The following is a 19,930-nucleotide window of genomic DNA, read 5'->3' as shown; positions in this document are numbered from 1 at the left end:
ACTAATATGTATACCTATGATTCTATAAATTACTCCTATATATTGAGTTCTTCATACGAGAACATGGAAGACTCTGGCAAAACAATTTGAGGAGAATTAAAAGGAAACAACGTAACGTACCATAATTAAATAGAATCGAGATGAAACTCAACAATATTGTTATTCTGTTTTTTCTGGTGCTGCTCTTGATTACTTGTTCCAACCTGTTGGTGGAAGCCAGAAGTGACCCAAAAAAGGAACATCAAAGCGCAGCGAAAGATGAAGAAAAAGAAGAGAAGTTGATAAGAAGCCAAAGGAGAAGCAACAACAACATTGGTAGTAGAAGGAGAAACAATCACGGAAGAAGATCATGGCCACATCCACCATTAGTTCCTTCCCCTCCACCACCAAAAAGACGTCCTCCGTTTATAATCCGTCCACCACCACTAGTACCATCTCCACCACCACCAAGACGTCCACCAATAATAACCCGTCCACCACCACTAGTACCATCTCCACCTCCACCTAGACGTCCAATAATCATTCACCCGCCACCACTAGTCCCTTTGCCACCTCCACCAAGACGTCCTCCGGTTATAATATATCCACCACCATTAGTACCTTCACCACCTCCATCCATAATCTTCCCACCACTAGTTGCTTCTCCACCACCTCCACTAGTGCCTATATTTGATGCACCTCCCTCCTATACTTTTTCGCCACCAGAACAAGATTTAACCCCAGGAACACTCCTTGTCCCTATCTTTTCACCACCGCTAGTTCCTGTCCTAGTGCAAAAAGATCCAAATTTACCATAAGCGTATGGATATTGTCGTCTAATAGTTTATATTCCAACATATATATCATCACAAAAATAAAGTCAATTTCTAATTAAGGTGATATATTATAGTAGTAGGATTATATTCATGTGACCGGGGCTTTTTTCTTCTCATCTTGACTTTCGCCTAGTTGTTTTCTTTTCGTTTTCCTGCTAGGTATTAACCATCGATATTGTACTGTACTACTCTGAAGTCTGAACGTACCTTTATATTAGTACTGTACTAGTATTTGTTCTTATTATGTCTTCTGGTTTATTAGTTTCATTAGTCGTCCTAAGTCTATAAAATAGGATGGTGAGATCTAGTTAATGTTGGATTATTGATGGACGTGTTTCTTTTGAAACCTTGGATCGATCGTTTCTAACAGTTCTTTATATTCCGCTAAGACTACAAACTTTGTCACAGAAATGGAAATGAAAGACTACTTTGAAGATCTTTGTGCAGAATAATTGGCCGGCGGGGTTCCCAAAAGTATACTTTAGTCTGCAATATTTATATTAGGCATTTAGATTACTGTTAAAAATGTTTGTGCAAAACCAGTTACTTGAATTTCAAATAAAATGTTGACCTGTTCTAGATTTTCTTATGCACACCAACACAAATATCTAAATTATATGGTACGTAGACCATTTACAACGATTATATACATTGCATCATTATTATTGCGGTTAGCAATAAAACGATTTGCTTTTTGGTCTAAGTATACCATCCTGGAAAATAACTTAATTCCTATGAACTTCCTTTGCATACTGCTACAAGGTAAGTATCATAATTATTATACTAGGGCAAAAGAGAGGATGGAAAGAACATCAACTGATTTTTCACAACATTGAAAAAATAAATCCAAGAAGGTAGCATCTTGAAAAAGATCATAAGAGTCCATTAGCTGGAAAGTATAGAACAATTAACAAATCATCAAATCTGTAAACATTAATTATGAAAGCAACATGCGTCTTTTCGTCTAAACAATCGCACAAACCCACCTTTCACTTTAGCATTTCTTCAACCAACAGTCATCCCTGGCAGAACATTTTACACTATCCAATGTGCTTTTGCTAATCTTAATGAAATAAATATTACATTAAAATAATTAAAAGAATCAGTCATCAGAATTCTGAATATGAAATATACGAGCACACTTATAGACCGAACAAAATGCTTGTAAAGTCATCAACATTAAGAGCATAATAGCAGCCAGGAATGTGAGAAACTGCCATGAACCAAACACATAATGCTTCATCATTTTTCCCATCCTAATTTTCAATCTCCCATTGTAAAATCCATTCACATCTTCAATCACTTTATCTATGAATGGCACTTTCGTTAATCTCAACGATCTACTCATCCCGTTCCACAAATTTGCAACTTCTTTATCACTCTTCAAACGGTTCAATATTATCCCCTTTTCTCTAAGTAACATTGCATCCTCTTCAAGATCAATAATCCTGCCTACACAGTCGTGTAACGCGTAAAAACCAATGGCCCTGATGCATTACATGCTTCATATGCAACTAAATTCCTCAAAATGACCTCCGTGTTAACGTCTAGACTGACTCTAGGCAAATAAAATTTCATTTTTGTATCGTCGAAATTTATGCTCATGATTCCTGAATTGGTTGCTACAAAACTTACTCCGGATTTACAAAGTTCGGTTACTGATGGTATGGCTATTTCTTCAAAAAGAGGGGGCTTATTGATATTATTTTCAGAATTTGGTTCAGCTTTCTCTTGTGAGAAGAACAAATATGTAATGGGTTGCATAAAAAGTCTTATCCCAGGAAGATTAGAAAAAAGTTTCCAAGGCAATTTCAATAGGAATTTCATTGGTTTGGAAAATACAATTCTCTTAAGAAGACGTAATGGTCCTCTGTTTATTCTCACAAGGATCTTCCAAACTTCACTAATAAGTCGTCCAACGTGACTTGAAGTTCTAACGAGGTTACTATTTTCTCCTTGGGTCGCACTCGCACCAATTTGGTCGTGATCATCTTCTATTATTTCAGACGTTACTTCCAATTTGGGCACGATGAATTGGTACAAAAAATCAAGCAAATGAGAACATTCTGTGACACAAACTTTTGGGAATTCGTCCATCATTTGGAAAGGAGAAAGCTCTTTACAAAATCCCATTAGCATAGGCATCAACATGTTATCTGCCAACTCTAAAGATGAATACTGGACTTCCAACATTTTTCTTAATAAGAACAATGGGATTTGATTTTCGAGCATAATTAAATCTCTAAGGATGGCATTATGCGCGGATTTTCTCCCTGCAACATCAACCAAATGCGACATTCTTGAGGAAACTCTAGTTAGAATTTTACCTTCTTTGATGGCATAGATTTGAAGGAATTCAAGCAAGAACGAGGCGTCCACAGCCATCATCCAGGCCAAAGTTTCCCCATTGAAATTTAAGTACTTATGGTAGGAACAACGAATTCTGTGCTCAAATTTTATCAGCTGCTCCACAAGATGTTGAAATTTGAGGCTTTGGAGCTGTTTCTGAGTTCTCTTTGCAGCTGCAAGCTTGTACCTGAGGTGGCAAAATAAACAGATTTTTCAGTAACTCGTTTAACCGGCCCAAAGTTAAACATAACTTGGATCATGACCAGTTAGATGACTTGGTCCAACAAATTGAATTCGATATAAATGACTCATCAAACTATTGGATCAAAATAGTATAACCCAACGAATCAAAATTCAACTCAAGTTTAAACATACTGAATCAGATTTGGAGATCGAGAATTATGTAAATACGAAGGAACAAACTTGAGCTATACTTTAAGAGATATACATTTCACAACTTTTTTTTGCCAAAAAGCAATAATAAAAAATATATAAAAATAAAAGGATAGGAGATTGGATCATATTGAGCTGGCACACAACGTGTTACTTGGACCATCTTATATTTTCTGAAGTAATTGGACGATCTTGACACAAACTTAATAATACATTAAAAGACTGAATTATGATCCATTATAATCTTGTCAAATTTAACCCAACAAGTCTATTTGCTACCTCTAATTTACCTCTCCATATCGTGGAGGTCTGAGCGCCAATAATGATAAGGGCCTATTGCAACCAGTTGTGGCACGTAAGAATCTTGGTCACTCATCAGTAGTGCTTTTGGGACGTTGAAAATGCTAACTGGGATTTCAGTGTCTTCTTCAAGTTCTTCATCAAGTGTTCGACGGATTTGAATAACCCATCGATTCTCATCGAAGTTTGATGTGTTGCAGTTTGAGGCCATGTTGGGTGAAAAGAGGACAGTTTCAGATCCTCAGATCAAATTATGTATATTTATCGGTTTCGCTTTATGAAATGGTGGAGTTAAGAGAAATGAAACTCTAAATTTATATATAGTTGTATGAATGGACGTAAATGTGACTACGATTGTTAAATTTCGTCTAATCTTAAATGCCTGAGATCGAATAAAGTGGTTCTTGGCCCTGGCGAAAAAGAATAGAATTTAATGTTTAAATAGCAACGTTAACTAAAAAAATAAAAATAACAACGTTAAAGATGTTAACCTCATCATATAATTAAGTCGATCTCCAAACCAATTATCTCTTTGTTCCAGTTCTCAGTCCTTCATGAGTATCCCCTTCCCCAACCCCCATGTAATAATAACAATTTAAAATAAAAATAAAAAGAGTCCTTCATGAGTAACAGAGTCAGCTTTTCATCAAAACACATTTTAAGTAGCAAGTGGTTGTAACAATGTCTGTCATATACACCTTTAGTTCTACCACTGCCTCAGTCACAAAGTATGGTTGTAACAATGTCTGTCATATACACCTTTAGTTCTACCACTCCCTCCGTCACAAAATATTTGTCTCAAAATATTTGTAGTTTTATTTACTCAAGATAAAATTAAGTAGTTTTTTCAATTTTACCCTTGTATTAATTCCATCAATGATTGATTTTGTGATCGCTTAACATACCAACATTTTAGAGTGCTTTCATCATTAATGAAAAGAATATTTAATGATATAGAGAATACGATAAAATATGTTAAGGTAAAATAGTCAAAATGTTATTCTTAAAAATGCATTCTTAATGGGCGTGTAAATAAAAAATGTGACAAATATTTTGAGACGGAGGGAGTATTTTTTTATCCACTATTTGGGGGTTGCTGTGTCATGATATTAGAACAATTAATCTCAACATAAAAATTCACAGAGAATATATAATATAGTGTTTGATGAATTGCATATAAGTAAAAATAATCACCTCATTACTTACGCAACATTTGGTTGGCAGTATTGAATAGGAGTAATACACTTGTTAACATGTCAACATGTTGATATTCACTATTCAGCGATATTCCAAATTGATCAATTTATCCAAATTTTGACATGTTATATGACAAATAAAATTAAGAATCCATTTAGATATTTCAATTGCAAGTTCATACAGCAATCCAGTGTAGCGATTTGGACGTATATATAATTTAGAGTATAGTCTTAGCAGCCATTAATTAGTTGTTGCTCTTAAAAGAAGTAAAAGAGAAAGCACCAATTGTTTATGGTTGCCGGTTCTTTTTTGTTAATTAAAATAAAAAGAAAAAGGAGAATCGGGTAAGCTGTTATAGGACCACAAAAGCCAAAAAAAGAAACAAAATCTAAGAAAGCCCAGTGTTCCATAAGCAGTTGCAATATAAAAATTAAACCTCCTTGATAGGAAAAGGACCACTTGGAAAATAATTATTTTAAACCAAGACATTAAGATGAACGACAATTTGTTTCCTTTTCCTCTGTTTGCCAGTTTTGAATTATAAATAATGATATAGTAAAATATGTTGCCATAGCGTATGTATTCTTTATTTTCTACTCAAGAGGCGATTTTCTACATTCAACTCTTGTCATCAATCAATAGATAAAAGAGATAATCAGTGCTGAGGAATTATATGATTTGACTAGCTTTATAATGGTTACATGCATTGCATTTGTATATCTCAAGAGAAATTCAGAAGGTATGAGTTAGCTCCAAAGAATTGGACATCGTAGAAATCAGTGATAAAGATTGTGACTGCATCTTTTTACGCTGATAAAGATTGTGACTGCATCTAATTACCCTCATTAATTCTATAAATTCAACCAAAGAAAAGGTTAGTTCTTAATTCTTATCATTAGCTGAAGTCGCTCATAAGTTATACCTATCCAACTTTGTTGAAAGTTGCCCATGGTATGGTTGATAATTTTAGGTGGCTCCACAAAGAATTTCACATCGAAAGGAAGATTAAGATCTGGAAGCATAACAAGTAAAAAGAAAATTTGCTCTCTCTTAATTGGTGGCTCTACACGCATATCAAGGACAACAACATTTTTAAACTAGCAATGATGACCACAACAAAAATTAATGTGGTAAAAATTAAAACTAGCCAATTTAGGCACCACAGATAGAGACTCGAAATGGTATTGAACCTCTCTATCATTTATCTGCTTCTGTTGCAAATCAAGCGGCGGGAAAAGATCAATAATTTCTAATCGTTCTCTTAATAAATCAAGATTTTCAAGAGGGAAAAAGAAGATTTTGAACTCTCTCTTATTTTTCTTCACATGTATATCAAGAGACTACAACATTACTTAAACATGACGGCAAACTCATTTAATTTAGAATCGAAAACAAGATAGAGATGCATCCTTTTCTCCGATTCAAAAAATATAAAATCTAGCCAATTTAGGCACCACAGATATTTGTTTCGAAATGGTATTGAATCACTTTAAGTATCATATTAAATATTCAGACCATTCTTAATTACAGCTGCTCCAACGAACATAGTAGAAGACCAAAACAATGAGTAAAATTTCTTCAGAGAAGGATGGCGAGAGTTTATTTGAAAAAACATGTTTTTCAAGAGGGAACAGAAGATAGACTAGGAACAGATTCCAGGGTTGTTTTTCTTCCCATTTTGGGTTATACCAAATTCCCAGAAAAAAGGCCAATCTTAGTGACGTCCTATTTGACAGCAGAATTTATTTGTGTGTGTTGGGTATATACTTAACGTCGACAGCATCGTAATTTTGAAGAAACAAAGAACAAGATTAGGAAACAAAGAACAAGATTTATTCATTGTTTTAATAAAAATAAAATCCTAGGCTCCGATACCAATGAAGGAAAATATAACAATCTTAGAACACAATCTAAGATGGAAATCTCCCAAAATTCTCAAATATATAATGTATCTTCATTGATCGATAGTGTAATCACATTAAGAATACGAGCTACACCATATATAAATATTTTTACATCGAATATATAAAACACCTAGTTCATTAAATGTACTTATACTCTTAATCTTGAACGAATATCGTAGAATTATTTTGATTTATTAAAAGGTACGACTCTTCATGGTCTAATCCTCCACAAGGAAAAAAAATAATAATTAGGAGTTTTCTATTTGTTTTAGATGCTTAAAGAGGCAGATGAGAAAGTTGCGTATAAAGGATTAAATTAATCTGCAAAAACCTTTTTTTATTTGCTTGAAGGGGGGAGTTAACTTTTTAATGAAGGATTTCGGATTTTTCTCAAATAGTTATAATTTATTGCTTTTCCTCTTCCCATTTTATTTAGCAACATATATATAACATATTATATATACTTACTTATTTGGATATGGATTGTACATAAAAAGGTTAAAGCAACCTAAGTGAGGATTGTTCTTTAGCCCGAATCCCAATTTCAATACATGGAAGACCATAACTTGAATGAACGCGTGGATGGTTTTGCTCGTGAAGAGATTCGAGGTTGCATTCACGCTCTCAAGAAATAAGTATCAATTTTATGTTTGATCAATATCTTTGATTATGTGTTGTCTATATTATACGCTGAGGATTCGATATTTTGTGCATTTTCATCAGTGGCAATTTTTGATTTGACTAGGCGCCTCATAGCATTTCGTTAAGTTTAAAATGAAAAATCTAAAGTTAAAAACTTTTTTGAGACTCCAAATATGACTGTTATTCGAATTGTTGTTTATATATTCAGTTGAATACAACGAGAGAAAAGCATCGTCCAGCAAAAAGATGGATAAATTCCACAATAACGCACAAGTTATCATCCTAGCGTAAGATGGAGGGTAACTTTGTGGTGCTTGCAGACTCTTTTATCCTCTCTTCTTCTTTTCGGGCAAATTGAAATTTCACAATTATTTTCACCTTCTCTCCCCCATTAACAATTAACAAAAGAACTGTTGTTGCCTTTTCTTTTCGCAACTTTGGGCAGGGTTATTTTGAGTTATAATGATAATTTTGCAAGTGTTATCGAGGAGGTTTAACTTTTTAGTGCAAATTTTCGTATAACAATTGGCCTTAATAAATATATTAAATTTAATCTTATTATAAATCTATCCAGATAGAAAAATCTATCTATATTATATATATAGATTTTGCAAGAGTTATCGAGGAGGTTTAACTTTTTAGTGCAAATGTTCGTATAACAATTGGCCTTAAGATTTTTGGACTTCTCTGATCTATCGTTTCAGATGTAAAATACTTACTTCTTTGTATTGAAAAATAAAAATTTGCCTTAAGCTAAAAGTCATAAATAAAATGACAATTCTATTATATCGCCCTTAATTATTACTAAGTCATCTAATGATTTGAAATCGATAAAATATACTCCCTCCGTCCCTTATTAATTGTCCACATTACTAGAAATATCTATCTCAAATTACTTGTCCATTTACAAAATCAAGATAGAATTAATTAAATCTTTTCCATATTACCCTTAATATTAAGTGTTCTTGTAAATAATCAATATTCTTTAGAGTGCAGTTTATTTGAGAGATAAGGATAAGGTTGTAAAAATGCAGCTTTCATTTATGATTTTTTCAGGGACGTCACAAGTAATATGGACGGAGGGAGTACTTTAAAAGTTGTGCAGCCACTAATAATTCTTTGAAGTTTTCAACCCAACAATTAATAATAAGGGTAAAATAGAAACAAAATAATAAATTATTTCTTGATTTTCCAAATTGGACAAGTAAAAATTGACAACCATTTTTAAAATACAGGAGAGAATAGTACTTAGCAAACGCATAACCACTTTGTGCTTTCTGTTTTTGTTTTAATACTGACTACTGGGTAGTATCAATATTTTTAATGTTGTCTTAAAATGCTTTAGACTCTATGCAAAGAAACCTCAACGATTTAAAAACTAAACTGGGCCCATTGGATGGTCCTGTTCGTGATAATTGGCTCTTCTATCCTGACAGAATCAATTTTCCATAGTTTAAACACCAAAATCGTTTCCCCGTCAAAGTGAAAAAGAAAACTGCCAGCTGGGTCCAACGTTGTATATGTCGAACATTACCACAAACTTTGCTATTAAAATATGTTTTGCAGTGAAGTTGACACTTTTACAGGGCGAACAAAGGGATAACTGAACCTGAATTATTAACAGGGTGAAACTTCTGCTTATGAATGAAGTTACTATCTGTGAATTTAAACAATGAAAAAGAACACGTTTATTCTTTTTGCTAGGACCGATAATCACTTTATTCAATGTTACGCATTTAGGATTAAGTGAAATTACACTTTCCTAATCACATTTATGTCCTTCATTCTCACCCATAAATATGAAGTTTCAATTCTCGTAACTCCATCATTTAATAAACCAAAATCCGATACATTTAGCAATCATGTCTTGTCCATCCAACATGCCCTCAAATTCCAACACTTCAAACTTCGATGAGCATCGATGGATTACTCAAATCCGTCGAACACTCGATGAAGAACTTGAAGAAGACACTGAAATCCCAGTTAGCATTTTCAATGTACCAAAATCCCTAATTTTGGGCGACCCTGATTCGTACGTGCCACAACTAGTGGCAATTGGTCCTTACCATTATTGGCGCACAGAGCTATACGATATGGAGAGGTACAAAGTATCTGCTGCAAAGAGAACTCAGAAAAACCTCGAAAATCTCAAATTTCAGCATCTTGTGGAACAATTGAGAAAATTCGAGCATAGAATTCGTTGTTCGTACCATAAGTACTTGAATTTCAATGGGGAAACTTTGGCCTGGATGATGGCGGTGGACGCCTCGTTCTTGCTTGAGTTCCTTCAAATCTATTCCATCAGAGAAGGTAAGGTTCTAACTAGTGTTTCCTCAAGAATGTCTCATTTGGTTGATGTTGCTGGGAGAAAATTGACGCATAATGCCATCCTTAGAGATATAATTATGCTAGAAAATCAAATCCCGTTGTTTTTGTTAAGGAAAATGTTGGAATTCCAATATTCATCTTTAGAGTTAGCAGACAACATGTTGCTGTCAATGCTAATGGGATTTTGCAAGGAGCTTTCGCCTTTCAAAATACGGGTCGAATCCCCAAAATTTCAATTCACAGAATGTGCTCATTTGCTAGACTTTCTGTACCAATTGATCGTGCCAAAATTAGAAATAACTTGTGAAATAGCAGAAGATCATCACGAGCCAATTGGCACGAACCATGGAGAAAATATTTCCTTCGCAAATTCAGGTCACGTTAGACTAGTTGTTCGCAAAGTTTGGAAGATCCTTGTAAAAATAAACAAAGGCCCGGTACGTCTTCTTAAGAAAGTAGCATTTTCCAGACCTGTTAAACTCATGTTTAAGCTGCCCTGGAAATTACTCTCTAATCTTCCGGGGATTAAGCTATTAGCACAACCCATTGCATACATGTGTTTTTCAAAAGCAGAGGAGATTAATTCTGAAGACGAAAGTGAATCTAATATTAATAAACCCCCTCTTGTTGAAGAAATAGCCATACCATCGGTAACAAAACTTTCTAAATCCGGGGTAAGTTTTGTAGCCACAAAATCAGGAATCATGAGCATAAAATTCGACCGTAAAAAGATGAAATTTTATTTGCCTAGAATCAGTCTAGACGTGAACACAGAGGCTCTTTTGAGGAATTTAGTCGCATACGAAGCATGTAACGCATCAGGGCCAGTGGTTTTTACACGTTACACTGAATTAATGAACGGAATTATTGATACTGAAGAGGATGCCATGTTGCTTAGAGAAAAGGGGATAATTTTGAACCGTTTGAAGAGTGATAAAGAAGTTGCAAACTTGTGGAATGGGATGAGTAAATCGGTGACATTAACGAAAGTTCCATTCTTAGATAAGGTGATTGATGATGTGAATCGGTTCTACAATGGAAGATGGAATGTCAAGATTAAAAAAACCATGAAGCATTATGTGACTGAGTCATGGCAATTTCTCACATTCATGGCTTGCATTATGCTCTTGATGTTGACAATGTTACAAGCATTTTGTTCAGTCTACAAGTGTGCTCGTATATTTCGTATTCAGAATTCTGATGATTGATTTTAAACTTTAAGGTATATACATCCTGAGTGTATATAACTTAAGTTCTTGGTCAAATTTCCACTCGTGCGATAATATTATTTTTTCTTTTTTTTCTCCTCTTTGTGATATTTGCTGTGATTTGATTTCACTAGGATTAGAAAAATTGCAAAAGGATTGCAATAAAAAGGAAAAAGAGTGGTAGTTTTTGTGTGATGGGCCGTTGGACGAAGAAATGCTAAAGTGAAATGTGGGTTTGTGCATTCATCTTGGGATAAGATGGTGCTGTATAATTTATTTGAGATTTGGTTATTTGTTTATGACGTGATGCTTTCCAGAAAATTAGACCTTGTCTTATTCAAGGCGCTTACTGTATTTTTTTATTTTTTTTTGGCTAAATGTTTTGTGAATAAATTTAGTATTTATCCCTCTCTCTCTTTTCCTTCTTCCTCTTCTTGATCTTTTTCCTTGAGTTTACGAGATTGATGATGTGTATATGGCTAAGATACGAGCATCAACAACTCGATTTAGGTGGTTATTCTAAGAAAATTGTCATACCAACTTTTCGTTTATACGTAGTAGTCACTGGAAAGTATTAGAGAGAAGAAAGTTCGTCGACGTATATTTTATTTACCATGATAATTCAATTTGAGTTTATTTTTTTAAAAGAAAGAAAAGTTAATGGATCACCGCCCAAGCAAACTTGCAGATATACAACTACTACATCTGCCATCTAATATCTGCATTAACTAATTGTTTATTCATTAGTCATCGACATTCGTTTAACTTGTAAAAAAAAAAAAAAAAATTAGAAAGCTGAAAGCCCATACATGTAGGTCGTGTACGTGTTCTCTATCTTTATTACCTAAATATTTTGAATTTGGATTGTGCACAGTCACTTTAATTTTTTAGCCATCTAATAAAAAAAATCTGCATTAACTAATTGTTTATTCATTAGTCATCGACATTCGTTTAAGAGAAGTTAAAAAAAAAAAAAAAAAAAAATATAATAATAATTAGAAAGCTGAAAGCCTATACATGTAGGTCGTGTACGTGTTCTCTATCTTTATTACCTAAATATTTTGAATTTGGATTGTGCACAGTCACTTTAATTTTTTAGGAAATGCATTGCTCCTAAAGATTAAAAAAAATTGTAGGAATTCGAATTAATGGAACCTAAAAATTCTGAATACCAGGGTGAGAAACAAAAATTTATACGTGTTCCTCTAGTCGTAAGCTAACAGTATGTAGAAGTCCTTAATTATATTGAAGGCACGAGGAAGATCAATAGACTTATTTCACCAATTTATGTGACTTATGAGAGCTCACGTAAGCACCATTTGTTCTATAAAAAATAAAAAAGAAGATAAAAATGACATGACAGAAGAAAGAAAATCGAATCAGCAGATTATTTTTTCCCCAAAGTTTCGTGGAAATAGATGAAAATAATTTTATGATTCCTGACTTGCCACTTGGCGTATTGTGGCAGATCGATTTTATGTGTTAAATGGGCCGGTTAGTCAGGACCCAGGGGTGGCCTAGTCGGCGCCTATCACAGAATGGTCCCAATGTCCCATGCCTCACTATCTTGGGCCCAAAAGATACGGTAGTATATTTTTTCTACTATTAAAAAATATTTAAATATAAGCTTTTCAATTTTTTTCTTAATAAACAAATTTTATAGCTATACAAATACTAATATCACAAGTTTCAAAAATTTAAAATCAAATAAATGCCATAACATATTTATTGATTACAAATTTAAATATCTCATTTTTTTGAGAAAAGACATCATTTAACAACTCTATACTTTAAAACCCGCTTTGACACTAAACTTAACTTCATTTATTTATTTCTCCCCTAACAACTTATGTTTTAATTATCTTCCTCTAGTGGCCCAAATGCCGATTGAGGGCTGAGGGTATAGTGTTGAACGCGCCTTGTAGCTAATTGTCCACGTCATTTATTAATTCCCCAACTTATTTTTACCCGTTCCCACATAAAACCCGACCCGTCCCCAATTAACCCGACCCACCCCAATTAAATCGACCCATCCCAAACAAACACCCAACCACGGTTCCAATCGACACTTTTTCCCCTTTCCACTACACAACCAAACCTCCACAAACCGATCATTCAAAGTTAAAATCCAAAAATATACGTAAATCTTGTCGTTTTTCGAGTGATATCGAAGATTAGTTAGCCACAAAGATACACGATTCTTTTTGTTCTCGTTAGGGTTTGTCTAGATTTCGATTTACAAGCAAAAAAATTAATCTTTAACTTCGTTTTTTTTTTTTTTTTGTGTAAATGGTAAAATCGAATCTTGTAATTTTTCATTTGTTTTCAATTTTAGGTTTTGTGAAGAAAATGGACGATGTGTTTGTGACTACGAGGTTTAACCACGGAGGTAATTTAGAAAAAACCCCTCGTATTAAGTATGTTGGAGGTAGTGTGATTATTTTGATGTTGATCTTGATAAATTCTCTTATTTTGAGCTTGTTTACTATGTTAAAGAAATCGGTTATAATGTTTCATCTTGTTGTGTATATATTAGACCACCTAAATGTCGATTTGTAGTAGAAGTTAAAAGTGATAGGGACATTATTGGTATTGCACCTCGATTAAAAAATGGAGATATTGTTGTAATTTTTCCCGACAATGCTTATTGAGAGACCTATTGTGGTCCCCATGCTTTCTTTATTACCCACAGTTGGGGAATCTTTTATAGCTTTAACGATAACCCACGTGTGAAGATATAAATGAAAAGGTAGGGGCGGGCGAGGGTAGTCAAACATTTGGGGGTAGTGAAGGCTTGGGGTTTGAAGGAGAATTTGTTGGTCTTGATGACCTTGGGTGGGCAGATTTCCTTTCTGCTTCTTGAGTTTTATTACTCACATGATGATGATGATGATTAGACTTAGAAAGTGAGAGTGAATCACGAGGTCGACAATGTAGTGGTAGAGGAAGGTGAAGATGAAGAATTTGATAGTGATGTCCATGAGGAGGATAGGAATCTAAGGAAAAATAGGGGTGGCCTAAAATCAAAAAAGAAGAAGATAAGGCTAAGAGATACGAAGGGATAGATTTAGGGCCAAAGGGTGTAGATATGGGACATGATGAATATTTATCTAGGAGTAAGAGTACTTTTAAAGAGGAAAATTGGGTGGGGATGAGCCATTTTATGACTCGGATGAACTGTTAGCTTTAACAAATAGGGGCGGTGATGAAGAGAACGATGACGAAGGTGTGGTTGAAAAGCCTACAAAAAAGTCAAGGAGACCAAAAAAGAATTAGAAATAGGGTTATTTTTGATCACGAGTGTAAAGAAATAGTTTGGAAGGCGGGTCTTGCATTTGAAAGTGCTAAGCGGTTTAGGAAAGCACTTACTAGGTATGCAAGTTCAAGAACATGTAGAGTTGGATAAATATGTCGATGAACTACGACTAGGGTGAGGGTAAAGTGTCTTTAGCTGGCTGTCCATGGTTATTGTTTGCCGATTCACGATTCTACACCAAATGATTTTGTTGTGAAGAATTATAATCACATTCACAAGTGCGGTAGCGCATGACAAAGAACAAGTTGGTAAATTCTTTGTATATTTCGAAAGGTACAAGGATAGAATTATTCTGAACCTGGCATTAAATTTTTTTTAGCTTCAAAATTTGGTAAGAAAGGAATTGGAGGTGTATATTGGTAGATTTGTGCAGGAAAGCCGAAGCATTGTTTTGCAACAAATCATGGGTGACAATGTAGAGTTCAAAAGAATTTTGGATTACGGGGGATGAGCTTTTAAGGACTAATCCGGGTAAAAGCATATGTGGTTAGGTGTGGTGAAGAAACTTTTGAAGGTGGAATCAAAGGTTTCTGTCCTTTATATATTTTTTGATGCCATGAAGAAGGCATTCAAGGCTGGTTGTAGGAGAGCAATTGGGTTGGATGGGTGTTTTTTAAAAGGTGTTAGTAAAGGCAATTGTTTGTGGCTTTGTAAGGATGGGAACAACCGGATCTTTACCCATTTGGCTTGAGTAGTTGTTGAAGTTGAGAATACTTTTACTTGGAGATGGTTTGTCAACATTCTAAGGCATGATCTTGAGCTTGGAGATGGAATTTGGGTTTGACAACTCTTTCGGATATGCAAAAGGTAATGTATTCTTGGTTATTGATTTACGAATTTTTTTCATTCTCTTTAACTTATCTTTAGCTCTCTTGTCACCTAATATTTTTTTACATGTTATTGTAGGGATGCGGATATAGCCATTAAGGATACGACGTTGCCAAATGCAAAACAAAGAATGTGTAAAAACATGTGCTTGCCAATTTTTCCAAAAAAATGGAAAGGCATAGAGATTAGAAACCTACTCGGAGATGTCTTAAGTCCACATATGAGCGGGAGTTGCAAAAAAATTTGGATCATATGGAGAAGTTAGGTGATGGAATAAATGGAGATTTTTTGTATTACAACTAGATAGGTGGTCCGTATACTTTAAATACCTCATTGTTGTGATGGTGTTGACAATGACATAGGCTGAGGTTTTAATTCACGGATTTTGGGACTGAGCTTTGATGACCATTATCCGATGCTTGAGAAATTAGAGTCGAAATGATGAGAAGGGTAGGACAAACTAAGAGAGTTTTTACGAGACTTGGATAACAAACATGTTGATAGGCTTTGAAGGTAACGAAGAGAACACGTCAAAGTCAATGAAGTGTACTCTTGAATGGAATGGTGAATATGGCTTTGAGGTCGAGACATTTGGGTAATAAATTCATAGTAAATACAACAACAATACTTGCACTTGTAGATCTTGGATGCCGGTATTCACTGTTTGTCGTACCATAGGCTTAACCATTTCGAGAAAATTGGAACCTATTGACTATGTTGCACATTGGTACACTAAGGACACTTACCTCAAAATACTGACTCGTTCATTCCAACCCGCACTAATATGGCAATGTAGCCAAAGACAACCAATCCTCACGCGTCCTCCCACGAGATTAAAAAGGCGCTGGGTAGGCTAAGGAAGTGTAGAAGAAAGGAGCTGTTTACGGAAACAAGGGGGAAAGGCACATCGAAAAGAGGTGTTGAGATGACTGCGGCTTGTGCCATGCAAGGGTCACATAAGAAGGGTTGTCCTGTGAATCCACGATCAAAGAGCTAGGAGGAAGGGCAAGGGGAGAGGGACAAGTACTAGTTCAACAAGGTCAAGTGTTGGTTCCTCTACGGTACAAGTAATTCCCAACCAAGTAGAGAAGGGGAAGACCAAGAGGTTCTGCCAAACGAGGAAAACTCTCCTTGTTATTTACTACTTGATTAAATATTACGGTCTTACATTGACTCTAACTACTTAAATATAAATTAGGCCATGGGCTGTAAAGCATTTCAATGGAAGGGTACGGATACGATTAAATACACACATCCTGGTATTACTTAGCTTGTTAAATTACCACTTAATCAATTTTACAATTCTAAGTGTTTGACACAACAAATGTGACTTGGAGCACGATGCAAGTGCATCGATTCTTTGAAGAGGGCACCTTTAAGAGGCAGAGAGTTGTGGGAATGGGAGTACTTTGAGGACCCAAAGTGGTTTCAAAATTGTCAATGTAAGTTTGCAACCTCATTAACCATTTATGTAAAACAATCTAGCCTAATGGAGAGATCTATTTAGCCTAATGGATATCTATTTTGTTAATACGACTTTAATGGCAAATCGGACTCCAACCATGCTATGAATTCGGCGGTAGTCACCGGTAGTCTTGGGACAACACAAACCAAGACCGGGAGGACTAAAATGGAAAAGTAGTCCCGACCTATAACACAACAAGGTCTTCAACAATGAGTGGACAAAAGAGAATGAGAACAAGGGCCAAGTCAGCCGAGTTGAACTTTTTAAGTCAAACGAGTTCATCGAGAGTTGAAATGAAATGGAAGGCGTGATGCAATTTTATGTCTTTAGTCTTGTGATCTTATGCGACGATGGCTAACAGATTTTAATGTTGTTTTGTGAAACAATTATGGTAGATGATGTACATTTGTCGAACAAATATGTGCTTAGGCTTTATCAATTTTGAAATTTTGTGATGCAATTTTACTGTGGTGACGTTATTGTTGGAATATTAAGCGGTGTATTTGCAATTTTGCCACGTATTGACATTCGTTTCTTGCAATATTAATACTGCGGATCGCATATTTCTTGTATATATTCCTGGTTTTGTGCGATTCGATCTTGCGATGTTGTGTATGACATTAAATGCATAAGAAAGCGCCAATTATCACTTTGCAATTTTGTGTATAACGCTAAATCTGATAAACAATTGAATGATGTTTACACATTCGAAAGGTACGTTAGCTTGATGTCTAATTTAGCTTGATCAAAAACGCATTGAATGGATGCAAGTAAATGCATTATACGATTTGAGGCGATCAAAACACATTGAATCGAGTTAGTAAATGATGGTAGTTGGTACTTGGGAGTGATGGTCAAAACCAATGAATCCAGACATCATTAACTACTTGATCACACTAACATAACTCAACTCGACTATAAATAGTCCTTCTTTCCATCTCACTTTCACTCGACTCAAATAACTCTTAATATATATAGTGACATTAAAGGCGGCTTTTCGTCTAAGATGGATGAAATGGAAATGGCCGCGTGTTTTGACAAAAAATTGACGAAATCGTACGTCGAAAAGACGATTTCGTAAGTCTTGTCGTTATTATATATTTTCAATTGTTCTTTTACCTCTTTTGGTAATAACATGTTTTTTTTTTTTTTACGGATCCTTCAACTGATATCTTGGAGATTTCTTCAAACAAGCAAAAGCTATTGTTCATTACGACGATCATAGTATAATATGAAATACAAGGTTGGCGTATACACGCGCCTCGCTCAAGGTTGGAAAGCCTTCAGGTGATCTTCTTAGGATTAGGGATAGGAGATGTGTTGTGTTTTAAGAGCATGTTTAGATAGAAACCGCATAGTGTTTTTTGTTCGTATGAGGAGGATGGGAGATAGTAATGATAGATTAGGTCTCCATATTCTCTATTTAAAGTAATTTATAAAAAATTTCGATTTTTGCTATCATTTTCAAGGTAATATTTTCCATAACAACAAAATTCTTCAACAAGAGCATAAAGTTCTTCCATGACATTTACATTAAAACAAGACCATAAAGTTCTTACATTACCTACTACGCGATTACAACATACAACAACATAAATTCGGTTGATTAACGAAAGCCGCCAAAAAATAATAAATATTCCCCACGAAATCAAAAGCAACATCCTTGTATTTGCAAGTTTCTCCTCCCAAGTTTAGAACTTTTTTCAAGTCAAATTGCTGTTTACTCTTCGAACGATTAATTAACTTCGCTACATTTTGTTAACTTAATTAGATGTCTAGCCTCGAGTGCAATTAATTCTTCTTGCAATTTGTCCCTTTCGATCTTGACCGCATCTAACGACGACGTCAAACTTTGAACATTATTCCATTGCATCTCGAAACAATTCATCTTCCATTCCCAAAATCGACAAGAATTGCCCTTAGGCCTCGGACGTTTGTAATTTCCGTCGGGATTACTAGGTCGATGAAGTGAGGTGTTTTGCAATGGTGCCACAATTACATTTCACGTGAGATGAACAGCTACCTTGAGACATTTATGAACCCACAAAATTTTCGAATTAGAACACGGAGCGATTATGGACGAAATTTGGAGGAGAAATTTGATGGAGAAATTTCGTGGAGGAGAATACATATATGAAGGAGCAATGGTGTGAGCAAGAGGAATTTCACGAATGGAGGAAAAAAAATGGACCGATTGAAGGTGATAAAGATGAAGATGAAGTTGAACTTAGGGTTAAAGGGTGGTGGGTCGGGTTGGGATTAGAAGGGGAACGGTATTATAAATCGTTCCCCCGGTCATTTGTATTAAAAAAAAAAAAAAAAAAACGTTAACAAAAATTAATTAACGCGCGGTCGGTTAAACACGCGCCCGTGTCCGGGCCACTAGAGGGAAGATAATTAAAACGTAAGTTGTTAAGGGGAGTAAATAAATAGAAGTTAAGTTTAGTTTTCCAAACTGAGTTTTCATGCCAAGTTCAGGGGTTAAATGATGTCTTTTCTCCATTTTTTTTTTTGTAACTAATACTTCATGTCATGTCAAATTATATCATACAAATTGAAAACAAAAGGAAGCAAAAGCTTTTTGGTCGTGATGTTGTGCTTAGGAGAGAATAGTGACATCCTTGGTGAAGTAACAACTGAAAAACGTTTTATCATCTACGTTGAGACAACTAAAAGAAAATGCAACATTACTCTTATTTTGTTTCAATTTAATTTTTCACAAATATATTTTTTATTCTTAGAAAGGATAATTATGGAAACTTACATAAACAGCTAAATCTTATAAGTTCGTAACAATATATAGCTACAACTTTGAAAATTACAAATCGTAGCTACCTTTTATGTGGTTTCGGTTATATTTCATTGTTTTGAAATACAGCAAAACACAAAAAACGTGAAAACAAAGTGGAGTAAAAATAGGCTCTATATTTGGAGCTACCTTTTATGTGATTTCGGCTGTATTTCATTGTTTTGAAATAAAGCAAAATGCAAAAATCGTGAAAACAAAGTGGAGTAAAAATAGACTCTATAATTGGAACATTCACTGTATTTACACCAAAAAAAAAAAAGATGAATATATTCAAATTCTTTTAAAAAATACATTGTATTCCGGTGTATTTGATTATTCAAATACACAATTTCTCCTTGAAATCACGAAATGCAAACGAATACAAAAACATACACTC

At 34.7% G+C, this 19,930-nt stretch overlaps 2 protein-coding genes and 1 pseudogene across 2 annotated transcripts; 2 read left to right on the top strand and 1 right to left on the bottom strand.

Annotated features, from left to right (window-relative positions):
• Positions 1-140: 140 nt before the first annotated feature.
• LOC132053924 (36.4 kDa proline-rich protein-like) lies at positions 141-797 on the top strand. The gene has a single exon (XM_059446018.1). It carries the CDS (start codon positions 141-143, stop codon positions 795-797), a length of 657 nt encoding a protein of 218 aa, XP_059302001.1.
• Positions 798-1,802: 1,005 nt separating this feature from the next.
• On the bottom strand, positions 1,803-4,170 carry LOC132054580 (putative UPF0481 protein At3g02645; annotated as a pseudogene).
• Positions 4,171-9,460: 5,290 nt separating this feature from the next.
• Positions 9,461-11,563, top strand: LOC132054579 (putative UPF0481 protein At3g02645). Its single transcript, XM_059446560.1, has one exon. It carries the CDS (start codon positions 9,463-9,465, stop codon positions 11,134-11,136), a length of 1,674 nt encoding a protein of 557 aa, XP_059302543.1. The 5' UTR covers positions 9,461-9,462; the 3' UTR covers positions 11,137-11,563.
• Positions 11,564-19,930: the final 8,367 nt, after the last annotated feature.

The sequence above is a fragment of the Lycium ferocissimum genome, chromosome 4 (genome assembly GCF_029784015.1).
Source record: "Lycium ferocissimum isolate CSIRO_LF1 chromosome 4, AGI_CSIRO_Lferr_CH_V1, whole genome shotgun sequence".
NCBI classification, from domain to species: domain Eukaryota; kingdom Viridiplantae; phylum Streptophyta; class Magnoliopsida; order Solanales; family Solanaceae; genus Lycium; species Lycium ferocissimum.
The sequence above is the reverse complement of the archived record's forward strand: the minus strand, read 5'-3'. Positions and strand labels throughout refer to the sequence as shown.

Coding starts and splice junctions, on each gene's coding strand:
- LOC132054579 (XM_059446560.1), top strand. CDS start 9,463: ATGTCTTGTCCATCCAACATGCCCTCAAATTCCAACACTTCAAACTTC.
- LOC132053924 (XM_059446018.1), top strand. CDS start 141: ATGAAACTCAACAATATTGTTATTCTGTTTTTTCTGGTGCTGCTCTTG.